The sequence below is a fragment of the Hyla sarda genome, chromosome 8 (genome assembly GCF_029499605.1).
Source record: "Hyla sarda isolate aHylSar1 chromosome 8, aHylSar1.hap1, whole genome shotgun sequence".
NCBI classification, from domain to species: domain Eukaryota; kingdom Metazoa; phylum Chordata; class Amphibia; order Anura; family Hylidae; genus Hyla; species Hyla sarda.
In genome coordinates, this window is record NC_079196.1 from 220,912,912 (window position 1) to 220,927,614 (window position 14,703).

The 14,703-nt window shown below is 49.2% G+C and overlaps 1 protein-coding gene across 5 annotated transcripts; it reads right to left on the bottom strand.

The window, feature by feature from the left end:
- Window positions 1-961: 961 nt before the first annotated feature.
- On the bottom strand, window positions 962-11,079 carry JMJD8 (jumonji domain containing 8). Of its 5 annotated transcripts, XM_056533194.1 has the most exons (11): window positions 10,695-10,831; window positions 8,504-8,598; window positions 6,835-6,967; window positions 6,573-6,665; window positions 6,439-6,487; window positions 6,260-6,356; window positions 4,022-4,090; window positions 2,608-2,727; window positions 2,469-2,536; window positions 2,240-2,374; window positions 968-1,271 (listed from the first exon to the last, which is right to left on the bottom strand). In XM_056533194.1, the coding sequence occupies exons 3-11, from the start codon at window positions 6,927-6,929 to the stop codon at window positions 1,191-1,193; spliced, it is 807 nt and encodes a 268-aa protein (XP_056389169.1). In that variant the 5' UTR covers window positions 6,930-6,967; window positions 8,504-8,598; window positions 10,695-10,831; the 3' UTR covers window positions 968-1,190. The 5 variants fall into 5 exon arrangements, with proteins under 5 accessions (XP_056389171.1, XP_056389168.1, XP_056389169.1 ...); XM_056533193.1 differs by lacking the exons at window positions 8,504-8,598; window positions 10,695-10,831 and adding an exon at window positions 7,161-7,180 and having other exon boundaries at window positions 966-1,271; XM_056533195.1 differs by lacking the exons at window positions 8,504-8,598; window positions 10,695-10,831 and adding an exon at window positions 7,054-7,148.
- Between the last annotated feature and the right edge of the window lie 3,624 nt (window positions 11,080-14,703).

Consider the following 14,703-nt stretch of genomic DNA (forward strand, 5'->3'; position numbering starts at 1 on the left):
GGAGGTTTTCTCTGTGCACTGACTCCTGATACCTGTGGGTGGACACTGGGACTGTAGGACTTATATAAGCACTGTGCAACCATTTCCTGTTGTCTGTATGGCAGAAGATTGTCACCAGGATGAGGCGCCATCCACAAGTGTCAGTCATGAATTGGCTCAGGGAACATGACAGGGGGGATTTATCAAAACCTGCACAGAGAGAAATTGACCAGGTGCCCATAGCAACCAATCAGATAGCTTCTTTGGTTGCTATGGGTGACTGGTAATCTTTTCCTCTGCACAGGTTTTGATAAGTCTCCCCCAGTGAGTTGTCCCTGCTTCCCCAGCCTTCATAGTCCCCAAGTCTAAAAAGGATACTCCGGAGGGAAAAAAAAAGCTTGTAAATTACTTCTATTAATGAATCTTTACCCTTACAGTACTTATCAGCTGCTGTATGCTCCAGAGGAAGTTGTGTAGTTCTTTCCAGTGCTCTTTGCTGACACCTCTGTCCATGTCAGAAACTGTCCAGAGCAGGAGAGGTTTGCTATGAAGATTTGCTCCTGCTCTGGACAGTTCCTGACATGGACAGAGGTGTCAGCAGAGAGCACTGGAAAGAACTACACAACTTCCTCTGGAGCATACAGCAGCTGATAAGTACTGAAAGGATTAAGATTTTTAAACAGAAGTAATTTACAAATATAGCATCAGTTGATTTAAAAATATATTTTTTTCCTTCCCCTTTAACCCCATATAGACATATCTGAGGTAGATGGGGCTGGTCAGAGCATGTCAGGACCTCTTTCTAATCTGTGATGAATAAGTGACTGTCTATCGGCCATAGTTCTGCTGAATAATTTTATCCCCTAGTGGAATCTATTCTATGACAAAACAATGACAACATTCTATGAAGTTCTGAACCATTATATTTTAGAAGGTTTCAGCCATAAAACACCATTGCAAATCTGGATTATAAAAAATCAATAAAATTAGCAAAAAATGACATGGAACTTGTCAGTTAAACGAAATACATTAGAAAAATATAAATATACCCCCCCCCCCCCAGTGGTCCATGGGCAGCGCCATCAGCTTGGTATCACCAGTGCGTCCTCCATCGTCAGGTCAGTTTTGGAGGAGACGCCGGATATCGCTGCGGGTCACAGGTTCAAGCCTCATAGTAGTTTTCTGATTTCTAAAGATAAGAAGCAGCATCTCTACCCCAGGAAGGTGGAGATGAAGACACTGGTGTCCAGGTTCAGTGTTGCGTGCCACCAGCGGTCTGGGAAGTAGAGAACCTGAGGACGGAGCGAGAGCAGAGATCACCAGTCAGTACCTGCGGGAAAGAACAGGACTCTGCTTCTGGGATTTACACACAAATCTACTTCTGTGCACTGGATTGACCCCTGACCCCCCCCCCCCCATCATCTGCAGGCTCTCTATGACCCCCACATAAAGCCATCATCCTGCTCATACTTAAAGGAGAACTCCAGAATATAAAAATTGTCCCCCATACTGCCGGCAGTAAAAAAAATAAGGATGTACATACCTTCCCCCGGGACCTCTGGTAACCGTCTCCGGTCTCCGCCGCGATCCTCTTCCTGGTTGGTGGTGGTCAGCGAGTCATACTGTGCTCAGCCAATCACTGACCGCAGTGAAGTCCCAACTCGGCCGGCCATAGGCTGAGCGGCAGTGTGAGAACGCTTCAAGACACAAAATTCTTCACTACACCGGCACCTGCTGCCAGGGCCGAAAAAGTCACACTGCCGCTCAGCCTATCGCCCGCCGAGTCGGGACTTCACTGCGGTCGGTGATTGGCTGAGCGCAGTATGACTCGCTGAGACCGGAGCCGGTTACTGCCGGCAGTATGGGGGACAATTTTTATATTCTGGAGTTCTCCTTTAAAGGGGTACTCCACTCCTAGACATCTTATCCCCTATCCCGCAGCTGGGACCCCTCCCGATCTCTGTGCAGCACCCGACATTCGTTTAGAACACTGGGAGCGGGCAGCGTGATGTCATGGCCACACCGCCTCAATGCAAGTCTATGGGAGGGGCGTGGTCATGACGTCACGACCCCCGCTCCAAGCGTTTGGAACTGCTCGGGCAGCGGAGTGCCCCTTTAATGCGCCCCAAATCCAGCTCACTCTCCAACCCCCCCATATACAACCATCACCCCGCTCACTCTCAGTGTAGGCAACACCCCAAGTCCTCCCGTCTTGCCACACTTTATATCACTCATTTACCAGACGCCCTTTGGTCCTCACCTCCCCAGGTCTGATCGTGCACTCTACAGGCCGTTCTGCTGCAGGTAACAGCGGGTAGGTCTCCAGCACCCAGGACAGTGTGGTTCTGTTAGGGTTAAACCCAGGCGTCTTGTCGGGCGGGTAAAGAAACCAGCGCTGGATGTTTAAAAGGAAAACATTTTGTTCTGAATAAATTAGATGTAAAATATAACAGAATAAAATCATAGAAGTCCCCTGAGGATTCACTCACCTTTCTGCCATATATCACCTCGGAGTAGCCGGGCCCGTGCCAGTGGAATGGGACCCCCGTACCGGAACCTGCGGAACGGGTGAGAACCATTCATATAAATGGATTGGTAGGGGAAATGAAAGCTAAGCTTATCACTTACCAGCTATGCCAAAACTATAAGCCCCGGTGGTGCCAGGCAGCCGGAACGGAGGAGGGGTGTATTTCTGAAACAGAGACCCCCATTCTGTGAAGTTATTATCACCAAAGAAATACAAAGTATCTGCAGGTAAAAAGAGGACGTCGTAAATAACTTACAGTCAGGATCTGGTAGGGCTCATCCTGCTCACACCCGGTGACATCACTGCCCCCCCCCGGAATATACCACAAAAGTGACATCACTGCCCCCCGGAATATACCAGAAAAGTGACATCACTGCCCCTCCCCTATATCCTACAGAAGTGACATCACTGCCCCCCCTTATATCCTAAAGAAGTGACATCACTGCCCCCTCCCCTTCTATCCTACAGAAGTGACATCACTGCCCCCTCCCCTTCTATCCTACAGAAGTGACATCACTGCCCCTCCCCTATATCCTACAGAAGTGACTCACTCACTGCCCCTCCCCTTCTATCCTAAAGAAGTGACATCACTGCCCTCTCCCCTATATCCTACAGAAGTGACATCACTGCCCCCTCCCCTTCTATCCTAAAGAAGTGACATCACTGCCCTCTCCCCTATATCCTACAGAAGTGACATCACTGCCCCCCTCGCCCCTTCTATCCTACAGAAGTGACATCACTGCCCCTCCCCTATATCCTACAGAAGTGACATCACTGCCCCCTCCCCTTCTATCCTAAAGAAGTGACATCACTGCCCTCTCCCCTATATCCTACAGAAGTGACATCACTGCCCCCTCCCCTTCTATCCTAAAGAAGTGACATCACTGCCCTCTCCCCTATAACCTACAGAAGTGACATCACTGCCCCTCCTTATATCCTACAGAAGTGACATCACTGCCCCCCCTTATATCCTACAGAAGTGACATCACTGCCCCCCCTTATATCCTACAGAAGTGACATCACTGCCCCCCCTTATATATCCTACAGAAGTGACATCACTGCCCTCTCCCCTATATCCTTCAGAAGTGACATCACTGCCCCCCCCTTATATATCCTACAGAAGTGACATCACTGCCCTCTCCCCTATATCCTTCAGAAGTGACATCACTGCCCCCCCCTTATATCCTACAGAAGTGACATCACTGCCCCCCCCCCTCATAACCTACAGAAGTGACATCACTGCCCCCCTTATATCCTACAGAAGTGACATCACTGCCCCCCCCTTATATCCTACAGAAGTGACATCACTGCCCCCCCCTTATATCCTACAGAAGTGACATCACTGCCCCCCCCTTATATATCCTACAGAAGTGACATCACTGCCCCCCCCTTATATATCCTACAGAAGTGACATCACTGCCCCCCTCCCTTATATACACAGTGACTATAATTGTGTATCTTACGGGTTATACTGTGGCTATGCTGTATGTCCCAGTATATTTTAGGAGAACTCACCCACACCCAGAGAGTCCAGGTCCTGTGGTCTCAGGAAGTGCTCAATGTATTCCTGGAACGGGACGTCAACTGTACAGAAGGGAAGAAAAGAAACAGCTTTATACATCGGGTGGGCCCTCAGCGACCGACCTCCTTATATCCTCATGTGACCCCTCCTCCTTATATCCTCGCTCCTGTACACTGTGACCCCTCCTCCTTATATCCTCGCTCCTGTACACTGTGACCCCTCCTCATATCCTCGCTCCTGTACACTGCGACCCCCTCTTATATCCTCGCTCCTGTACACTGTGACCTCCTCCTCATATCCTCGCTCCTGTACACTGCGACCCCCTCCTCCTTATATCCTCGCTCCTGTACACTGTGACCTCCTCCTCATATCCTCGCTCCTGTACACTGTGACCTCCTCCTCATATCCTCGCTCCTGTACACTGTGACCTCCTCCTCATATCCTCGCTCCTGTACACTGTGACCTCCTCCTCATATCCTCGCTTCTGTACACTGTGACCTCCTCCTCATATCCTCGCTTCTGTACACTGTGACCTCCTCCTTATATCCTCACTCCTGTACACTGTGACCTCCTCCTTATATCCTCGCTCCTGTACACTGTGACCTCCTCCTCATATCCTCGCTTCTGTACACTGTGACCTCCTCCTCATATCCTCGCTCCTGTACACTGTGACCTCCTCCTTATATCCTCGCTCCTGTACACTGTGACCTCCTCCTCATATCCTCGCTCCTGTACACTGTGACCTCCTCCTTATATCCTCGCTCCTGTACACTGTGACCTCCTCCTTATATCCTCGCTCCTGTACACTGTGACCCCCTCCTCCTTATATCCTGGCTCCTGTACACTGTGACCTCCTCCTTATATCTTTAGTCTTATACACTGTGACCCCCTTCTCCTTATATTCTCGGTCCTGTACACTGTGGCCCCTTCTCCTTTTACCATTGGTCCTGTACACCGTGGTTCTTCCTCCTTATATCCCGTGGCCCCCTTCTTCCTCCTTATATCCCGTGGCCCCCTTCTTCCTCCTTATATCCCGTGGCCCCCCCTTCTTCCTCCTTATATTCCCGTGGCCCCCCCTTCTTCCTCCTTATATCCCGTGGCCCCCCCTTCTTCCTCCTTATATCCCGTGGCCCCCTTCTTCTTCCTTATATCCCGTGGCCCCCTTCTTCCTCCTTATATCCCGTGGCCCCCTTCTTCCTCCTTATATCCCGTGGCCCCCTTCTTCCTCCTTATATCCCGTGGCCCCCTTCTTCCTCCTTATATCCCGTGGCCCCCTTCTTCCTCCTTATATCCCGTGGCCCCCTTCTTCTTCCTTATATCCCGTGGCCCCCTTCTTCTTCCTTATATCCCGTGGCCCCCTTCCTCCTTATATCCCGTGGCCCCCTTCCTCCTTATATCCCGTGGCCCCCTTCCTCCTTATATCCCGTGGCCCCCTTCTTCCTTATATCCCGTGGCCCCCTTCTTCCTTATATCCCGTGGCCCCCTTCTTCCTTATATCCCGTGGCCCCCTTCTTCCTCCTTATATCCCGTGGCCCCCTTCTTCCTCCTTATATCCTGTGGCCCCCTTCTTCCTCCTTATATCCTGTGGCCCCCTTCTTCCTCCTTATATCCCGTGGCCCCCTTCTTCCTCCTTATATCCCGTGGATCCCTTCTTCTTCCTTATATCCCGTGGCCCCCTTCTTCCTCCTTATATCCCGTGGCCCCCTTCTTCCTCCTTATATCCCGTGGCCCCCTTCTTCCTCCTTATATCCCGTGGCCCCCTTCTTCCTCCTTATATCCCGTGGCCCCCTTCTTCCTCCTTATATCCCGTGGCCCCCTTCTTCCTCCTTATATCCCGTGGCCCCCTTCTTCCTCCTTATATCCCGTGGCCCCCTTCTTCCTCCTTATATCCCGTGGCCCCCTTCTTCCTCCTCATATCCCGTGGCCCCCTTCTTCCTCCTTATATCCCGTGGCCCCCTTCTTCTTCCTTATATCCCGTGGCCCCCTTCTTCTTCCTTATATCCCGTGGCCCCCTTCTTCCTTATATCCCGTGGCCCCCTTCTTCCTCCTTATATCCCGTGGCCCCCTTCTTCTTCCTTATATCCCGTGGCCCCCTTCTGTTTCGGCCCGTAAGGGCAGTGTTACACAAACCATATATTGCTGCTGTATATTTTGCTAACAATTGACTTCAATGACCCTAAAGGTAACACAGTTATATGAGCAGTGTCAGGGACACACGTCTACCGTCTCACTTTTATCATAGGAATAGGTGTTTGCGGTGCTCAGCCGGACGCTGCGATCTCCGTACATCTGAAGCAGCTGCTCCTTCCTGCACAGTGACCGGAACGCCTGATGGATAAAAGACGACACATAAGTTAGAAGAGGATGACACCCGCCATTGAAGGAGCGGACATAACCGAAAGACACTCACCGAATTATCAGTGATTCCCTGAATGATGACCGGCCTCTTGTAGGCGTACCTATGAAGAAAGACAGGGGGCTCAGTATTCGTGCTGCGGGGTGACAGGAGAACATGGCGGGGGCACTCAGGCTGACGTCACTCACTGATTGATGAACTCTGAGTAAGTGATGGAGGCGTCTCTCCTCTCCACCGTACAGCTCTCCTCCTCCTGCACCGGACAGTAATGGTTCCGCTGCCTGCAGACACAAACCACAAAGACGCCATGTTTCTAAAATGATTCTAAACAGCCAATCATAAAAGGGGAACTCTGAGTATACATGGGACGGTCCTAAATCCATAAACAGAGAATGGGATGTCTCTCAGTCACAGCAGAGGAGTTAGACGTAATGTTATGACTAGACCTACCAGCCGCCATGACATTCTGTGTATTCCGTCTGCTCGTCCAGCGACAGCGCTATCGTGAATTGGAAAAGGAGGTAAAGATGGATGAAAAGCCCCATTTGGTCCTGCGGTGCCCCCTCTGCACCCCTACCTACAGCTAAAAAGAAGATGGACAACATATAAAACAGGTTATAAATTCCTGTACATAATATCAGTACAAAAAGACAGTCCTGAAGTCCCTACACAGGGGGATTCAAAAGGGATGGTGCAAAAAGAAAGGCCTGAAGGTGCAGGAACATCAGAAGTCAATGGCTGATGACTGAATAGCAAAGATAAACTGGCTTAGTTACCCATAGCAACCAGTCACAGCGCAGCCCATAGCAACCAGTCGCAGCGCAGCCCATAGCAACCAGTCGCAGCGCAGCCCATAGCAACCAGTCGCAGCGCAGCCCATAGCAACCAGCCGCAGCGCAGCCCATGGCAACCAGCCGCAGCGCAGCCCATGGCAACCAGCCGCAGCGCAGCCCATGGCAACCAGCCGCAGCGCAGCCCATGGCAACCAGCCGCAGCGCAGCCCATGGCAACCAGCCGCAGCGCAGCCCATGGCAACCAGCCGCAGCGCAGCCCATGGCAACCAGTCGCAGCGCAGCCCAAGGCAACCAGTCGCAGCGCAGCCCACGGCAACCAGTCGCAGCGCAGCCCACGGCAACCAGTCGCAGCGCAGCCCACGGCAACCAGTCACAGCGCAGCCCACGGCAACCAGTCACAGCGCAGCCCACGGCAACCAGTCACAGCGCAGCCCACGGCAACCAGTCACAGCGCAGCCCACGGCAACCAGTCACAGCGCAGCCCACGGCAACCAGTCACAGCGCAGCCCACGGCAACCAGTCACAGCGCAGCCCACGGCAACCAGTCACAGCGCAGCCCACGGCAACCAGTCACAGCGCAGCCCACGGCAACCAGTCACAGCGCAGCCCACGGCAACCAGTCACAGCGCAGCCCACGGCAACCAGTCACAGCGCAGCCCACGGCAACCAGTCACAGCGCAGCCCACGGCAACCAGTCACAGCGCAGCCCACGACAACCACTCACAGCGCAGCCCACGGCAACCAGTCACAGCGCAGCCCATAGCAACCACAGCGCAGCCCATAGCAACCAGTCAGAGTCTTCATTTTCAAGAGCCAAATGTGAGACAAGATGGCGACATAGAAACATAGAAAAGCTTTTGGCATGGTGGAATTTGCAAGAACGGGCTCTGTTGTGAACGTACAGCAAAACTTCAGAATTTGGTAAATTTGGTAACTGCGTTCCGCATAGAAACGGTGAAACAATTCAAAACCACCAGGAGTTTACGTCAGGGGGAAAGTGACCAGGATTGGAGCCATGTAGGAGCGTGGTCCTATGTAGTTGTCCAGACTGACTAGTATAAACCTACAGACGCCACAAACCACAATATGGCCGACCTCATAAAAACATCTGGGCTGTAATCCGTACAGATCGCGTCTTCTTCAGGACCTGTAACTAGACAACAAACCAAAAACACTGACGTCTGCATCGATTTGCAGGAACGATAGAAGAGGATGAATTCGTGATGGAGCGACCTTTCACCACAGTGGGAAGTCCAGGCGCCATAATGTTAGAATTTGGGGCTGAGTAGAATCCGGTGACCTTATCAAGTGCATGAGGGACTCACCCTAAGTAATCGTGTTCTATGCAATGAGAAGGCACAAAGTCTACGGTCCCTTCTGTTTTGGATCCAGTCTCTGATCGCTCCTATCTGGACATTTACTGGAATAGAGGAAGATCTGATGAACGTATCTATAAGCTGAACTGTCGCCTCCACATCTACAATGGATGTTCGCCGATCCTGAATGAAACTCTACCGGAACGCTGGATCGGCCATGGTGGAAACAACGATTCCCAATGTTGCACTGATCTCCACGATCACCAGATCTAACACTATGAGACTTCTTTCTGTGGTGACTAGAGATGAGCGAACTTACAGTAAATTCGATTCGTCACGAACTTCTCGGCTCGGCAGTTGATGACTTATCCTGCGTAAATTAGTTCAGCTTTCAGGTGCTCCGGTGGCTGGAGACTCTTTCCTAGGACTGTATCCACCTTTTCCAGCCCACCGGAGCACCTGAAAGCTGAACTAATTTACGCAGGATAAGTCATCAACTGCCGAGCCGAGAAGTTCGTGACGAATCGAATTTACTGTAAGTTCGCTCATCTCTAGTGGGGACATCAAGGACTCAAGCGTATCTGCCACCCCAGCCACGGGATTTGACCCACCCGAGAAATGCATCACTGACACAGTGGAGTCCAGGTGCGGAACTATAAGGGGTGCAGAGGTAGTAGTCGCATTGGGGCCCTGGTGCCTAAGGGGCCCCCATAGCACATCAGCATCATAAGAGAACAGTATTATAATGGGCACATGGGGCCCTGTTTCAGATTTTGCATCGTGAGGCCCAGAAGCTACAGGTTATGTCTCTGGTGGAGTCCATATCCGAGGAGATGCTGGACCACAATGTGGACAGGACCGGACCACCGCCTAGACACCGATGGACATCACTCTGAACACTACTCATAGTAATAAATTGGTGTAATGTCCTCTCGATCATGGATACAAGGGACATACTCCTCCACCACACTTTTTGAATAACCATGTGTGTATGAATATATCAGAGATACATAGAACCCCTTATAGATGGTGGTTTAAAGGGGTACTCTGGTGGAAAACTGTTTTTTTTTTTTTTTTTTTTTTTTTTTTTTAAATCGACTGGTGCCAGAAAGTTAAACAGATTTGTAAATTACTTCTATTAAAAAAATCTTAATCCTCCCAGTACTTATTAGCTGCCGAATACTACAGAGGAAATTCTTTTCTTTTAGGAACACAGAGCTCTCTGCTGACATCACGACCACTATGCTCTCTGCTGACATCTCTGTCCATTTTGGGAACTGTCCAGAGTAGGAGAAAATCCCCCATAGAAAACATATGCTGCTCTGGACAGTTCCTAAAATGGACAGAGATGTCAGCAGAGAGCACTGTGGTCATGATGTCAGCAGAGAGCTCTGTGCTCCAAAAAGAAAAGAATTTCCTCTGTAGTATTCAGCAACTAATAAGTACTGGAAGGATTAAGATTTTTTTTTTCCAGTAGTCATTTACTAATTTGTTTAACTTTCTGGCACCAGTTGATTAAAAAAAATAAAAATAAATAAAGTTTTCCACTGGAGTACCCCTTTAACAATAACTTTCTGCTTTCGCAATTCAACCCCCGGCATTGTGACAATAAAGCAGGGGTCTCCAAATGGCGAACCTGCAGCTGTTGCAAAACTACAACTCCCAGCATGCCCGGACAGCCTACGGCTGTCCGGGCATGCTGGGAGTTGTAATTTTGCAACAGCTGTAGGCCCACCATTTGGAGACCACTGATTTATACTGTCGGGGGACAGTTTAAATAAAGTTTATTCAAAAACAGCATATGACATGCTCAGGCATGGTAATGCCACATACTGCTGCCAGCCAATCAAAACTCTTCTTTCATTTTCGAATATGCACTGGGAAATGCAAACTGTAATCTGATTAGTTGCTACCGACAACAAGAACCTGGGATACAGAATATGGACCAATCGGATTCCAGCTTTCATTTTCTATTGCTGGTTAGAAAATGAAAGCAGTGATACGATTGGTGGCTCTATGAACACGTTGCCCTTTCAACAAACTTTATTTGCAAATTTACAGAAAACGCTTCTAAAGGTTATCAGAGCATGCTGGGAGTTGTAGTCTAACAGCTGGCACTGTGTGCTGCACCAGATACTGATGTAGATAATACAGCGCTCCCTGCTGGCACAGCAGCAGTATACAGAGGTATATACCGTACCTGACAGTGAGGATCCCGGGGATCTGATGATGTGGACGGAGAATGACGGATAAATCTCTGCAGGAAAAGCCGACGACCTGCCCGGCCATTCACTGACAACCACACGTCCCTCGCCGCTCTGCATTCTGGGAAACGTAGTTTGTTGGACGTCACCCGAGTACCAGGCGCGGGGCGGGAGGAGGAGCGCGAGCGCACTACATTACCCGCCATGCAACGCGGCGCGGCTTCACCCGTTAACTCCTTCGCAGCCGCACTGGTTATTCAGAGATGACGATTCCAGCGCGTTCAGTTTTCCCCCGCGGGAAGCAATCACGTGACAGGCCTCGGCATGCGATTGGAAGATGAAATAAGTCACGTGATCGGTGAAGCTTGAAGCTGTGTGGTTGCCAAGAGCAACCGAACCAAGATGATCACACATAGGTAATCTGCTGCGGATTTTCTGCAGTGGAAAATACACCAGATTTTCTTGCTACCCATGGACCACGATGGAAAATCAGCTCGGAATTCTGCATGAATTTTCTGCTGTTGCCCATAGCAACCAATCAGATCACTTTCTTTTTTGAAAAGGCCTCTGCAAAATGAAAGAAGCGATCTGATTGGTCGCTATGGGCAACTGGTTAAAGGGGTTCTCCGGTGCTTACACATCTTATCCCCTATCCAGTGGATAAGATGCCTGACCCCCGGGATCATCCACGCGGCACCCCGTTTGTAATACGTCCCCAGAGCGTGTTTGCTCCGGGTCTGATTACCGACGACCACAAGGCCCTCCCGTAGGCTTGCATTGAGGGGCGGATCGTGACGTCACACGCCGCCGGCCGGCGAACACGCTCCGGGGACTGATTACAAACGGGGTGCCGCGTACATGATTCCAGGGGTCCCCAGCGGCGGGACTCCCGCTTTCAGGCATCTTATTCCCTATCCTCTGGATAGGGGAAAAGATGTGTAAGGACCGGAGTACCCTTTTAACTCATAATTTTTCATAATTCTCCTCTTCTTCTTCTTAGTGAGCTGTGGAATCATGCGGGAATGTCTGCATACATTTCCGCATGAATTCCGCAAATGTAAAAAAAAAAAAAAACTGCGGAATTCAGCAGAAAATGCGAATTCTTGCTGACATGCAGATTTTCTGTCGTGTAAATGCAGCCTTTAATGGGTCTTAAAGGAGTACTCCAGCACAAAATAACTTATCCCCTATCCAAAGGATAGGGGATAAGTTACAGATCGCGGGGGGTCCGAGTGCTGGGGCGGATCTCCTGGACGGGGCTGCCGCAGTCTGCCGGAAGTGAAGTTTCGACCCCAGCAGAAAGCCGCGGCAGACACTCCCCCCTTCATGTATCTCTATGGGATTCATGGAGGGGGCGTGTCGGCCGCCGCATCATGCGGGGATGGAATGCCCCCTTTCCTGTATATTGCCGCGACCCCGTACCGAAGATCTATAACTTATCCCGTTATTTTGCACTATAGATGTCCTTTAAAGGGGCACTCCGGTGGAAAACTTTTTTTTTTTTTTTTAAATGAACTGGTGCCAGAAAGTTGAACAGATTTGTAAATTATGAAAGTGGTGAAAAAAGACCATTTAATTCATTAAAGGGGTACTCCACTGGCCCAGCAGCCGGAACATTTTGTTCCAAACGCTGCAGGGGTCGTGACGTCACGGTCACACCCCCTCAATGCAAGTCTATGGGAGGGGGCGTGGCTCCCATAGACTTGCATTGAGGGTGTGACATGACAAGGGGTATGGCCATGACGTCACGACCCCCCAGCCCCCACCCAACGTTTGGAACAAAATGTTCCGGATGCTGGGCCAGTGGAGTGCCCCTTCAACACTTCCATTTAGGGCAGAATTGGATCTGAATACTGACATGGAATTACACAAGTAAATTTATCCTCAATTCATCAGTGTGAACAAACCCTAAAACGAAAGATGGTCTCTGTTGCCCGTAGCAACCTATCAGAGCGCAGCTGTAATTTTATTTAGTAAAAGCTGGAAGGTGCTCATAAATCAAGACATCAACCTGTATATACGAGATACATAGATGTTATTTATAGATGGCGGTTTATATGACATTATTCTGCTTTCGCAACTACTTGTGATATCAAGGAAAACTGTTCACCCACTGTTCGCCAATACACTGGGTAATAGTATGGGAGAACAGGAGACCGATGAGGGGTTAATGGGTTATATTCGTACCTGCACTCTGGAGATCTGTCCTATCTTCAGTAAATTGCACGCTGGAGGCGGCCTGTCGGCTCAATTTGAATATTCATTACCGCGGGTCACGTGATCACTCAGTCGGCGCAGCGCTCACATGACGACCTCCAGCTGTTGTAAAACTACAACCCCCAGCATGCCTGAACAGCCTTTGATTTTTTGCATAAAGCAGGTGTTTGTGCAAATAAAAAAATTACATTAAAAACTAAAAAAACAGAATTGTGCCTTTTTGACAAATAATCCAGATGATAAATCCCCTACTGATCAGTAGAGTGCGCTTAGTGCAGTGTTTTCCAAACAGTGTGTCTCCAGCTGTTGCAAAACTACAACTTCCAGCATGCCCAGACAGCTGAAGGCTGTCAGGGCATGCCGGGAGTTGTAGTTTTGCAACAGCTGGAGACACACCGTTTAGAAAACAGTGGCTTAGAGCATTGTCTCCCTGGTCTGTGTCACATGACCGGACAGACTCATATTGCAAGTCAATCCCTAGGACATGTCAAAAGTTCTTTCAAATGATAATGCACCTTGGTCCTACTTTGCCATCCACCTTATTATCTTCAGTGACAACCAACACGGCCACCATGCTTTCCAAGACCCCTGAACAGCAAATGAGCCTAGCAACGCTGTAATACAATGTTTCCCAACCAGGGTGCCTCCAGCTGTTGCAAACGTACAACTCCCAGCAGTGTGCCAGGACAGCCTAAGGCTGTCCGGGCACATTGGGAGTTGTACGTTTGCAACAGCTGGAGGCACCCTGGTTAGGGAACCTTTACCGGCAGCTTCAGTTATGTTGTTGTAGTTGTGAAATTTGTCCACTAGATGTCACTATTGACATATGATTCTACCAGTTATTCTTTAGAGAGGACATAGGGCTTCACTGGGACCCCTGACTTTTTATATCAGCAGCTCATACGGTCTCCACACGTTATGAAGTGCAGACAACATGGGGGTCCAAGAGGTCAGAATCCTATAGCAGTTCCTATCAAAAGATACTATATACATTAAAGGGGTATTCCAGGAAATAAACTTATATATATAAAAAGCAAAATCATCGGTAGTTGCAGTATCTTGTAATCACCTTTTTTATTGGACTAACAAGATTATGTAGAGAAGCTTTCGGGATTCCTCCCTTTATCAAGTTATAAGCATTTCTGAGCTCACAAGGAGAAAACACAGGTTCTATCTCACAAAATATGCAGGGGTTAAAACAACATATGTGGAGAATCTCCAATATCAGAGGACTTAATGTGGATTTAAGCTTCTTATCCCATTATCAAAATTTCCTATAACCTTTGCTAAACTCTCTCCCCTCTCCCTGCTCTAACACCATCACACCCCTGCTCCCCCTCCCCTGTCTAGTCTTATCTTCAGTCTATGGCTCTATAGTAAAATTGTCCGTCCAGCGTAACCACTATTCTCACCTCTGCTCTCCAGCCCCCCCCCCCTCATCCTTATCTGTATCTATCGTCCTATTGCTATACAATTTATGGCCCAACTTAATGTCCATTCTCCACATATGTTGTTTTAACCCCTGCATATTTTGTGAGATAGAACGTGTGTTTTCTTCTTGTGAGCTCAGAAATGCTTATGACTTGATAAAGGGAGGAATCCCGAAAGCTTGTCTCTACAAAATCTTGTTAGTCCAATAAAAAAGGTGATTACAAGATACTGCAACTACCCATGATTTCGCTTTTTGCATCACTGGACTAATACGGCTACTCCTAACTAATCTATATATATATATACATATATAATTTGTAAATTACTTCTATTAAAAAATCTTAATCCTTCCAATAA

Bases quoted from the DNA above. Each gene is read 5' to 3' on its own strand.
- JMJD8 (XM_056533192.1), bottom strand. From the start codon at position 10,818: ATGCAGAGCGGCGAGGGACGTGTGGTTGTCAGTGAATGGCCGGGCAGG. The intron at 6,666-6,834 runs GTAGGTCTAGTC...TTGTGTCTGCAG, and splicing joins ACAGAATGTCATGGCGGCTG to GCAGCGGAACCATTACTGTC. The intron at 6,488-6,572 runs GTGAGTGACGTC...CTTTCTTCATAG, and splicing joins TACTCAGAGTTCATCAATCA to GTACGCCTACAAGAGGCCGG.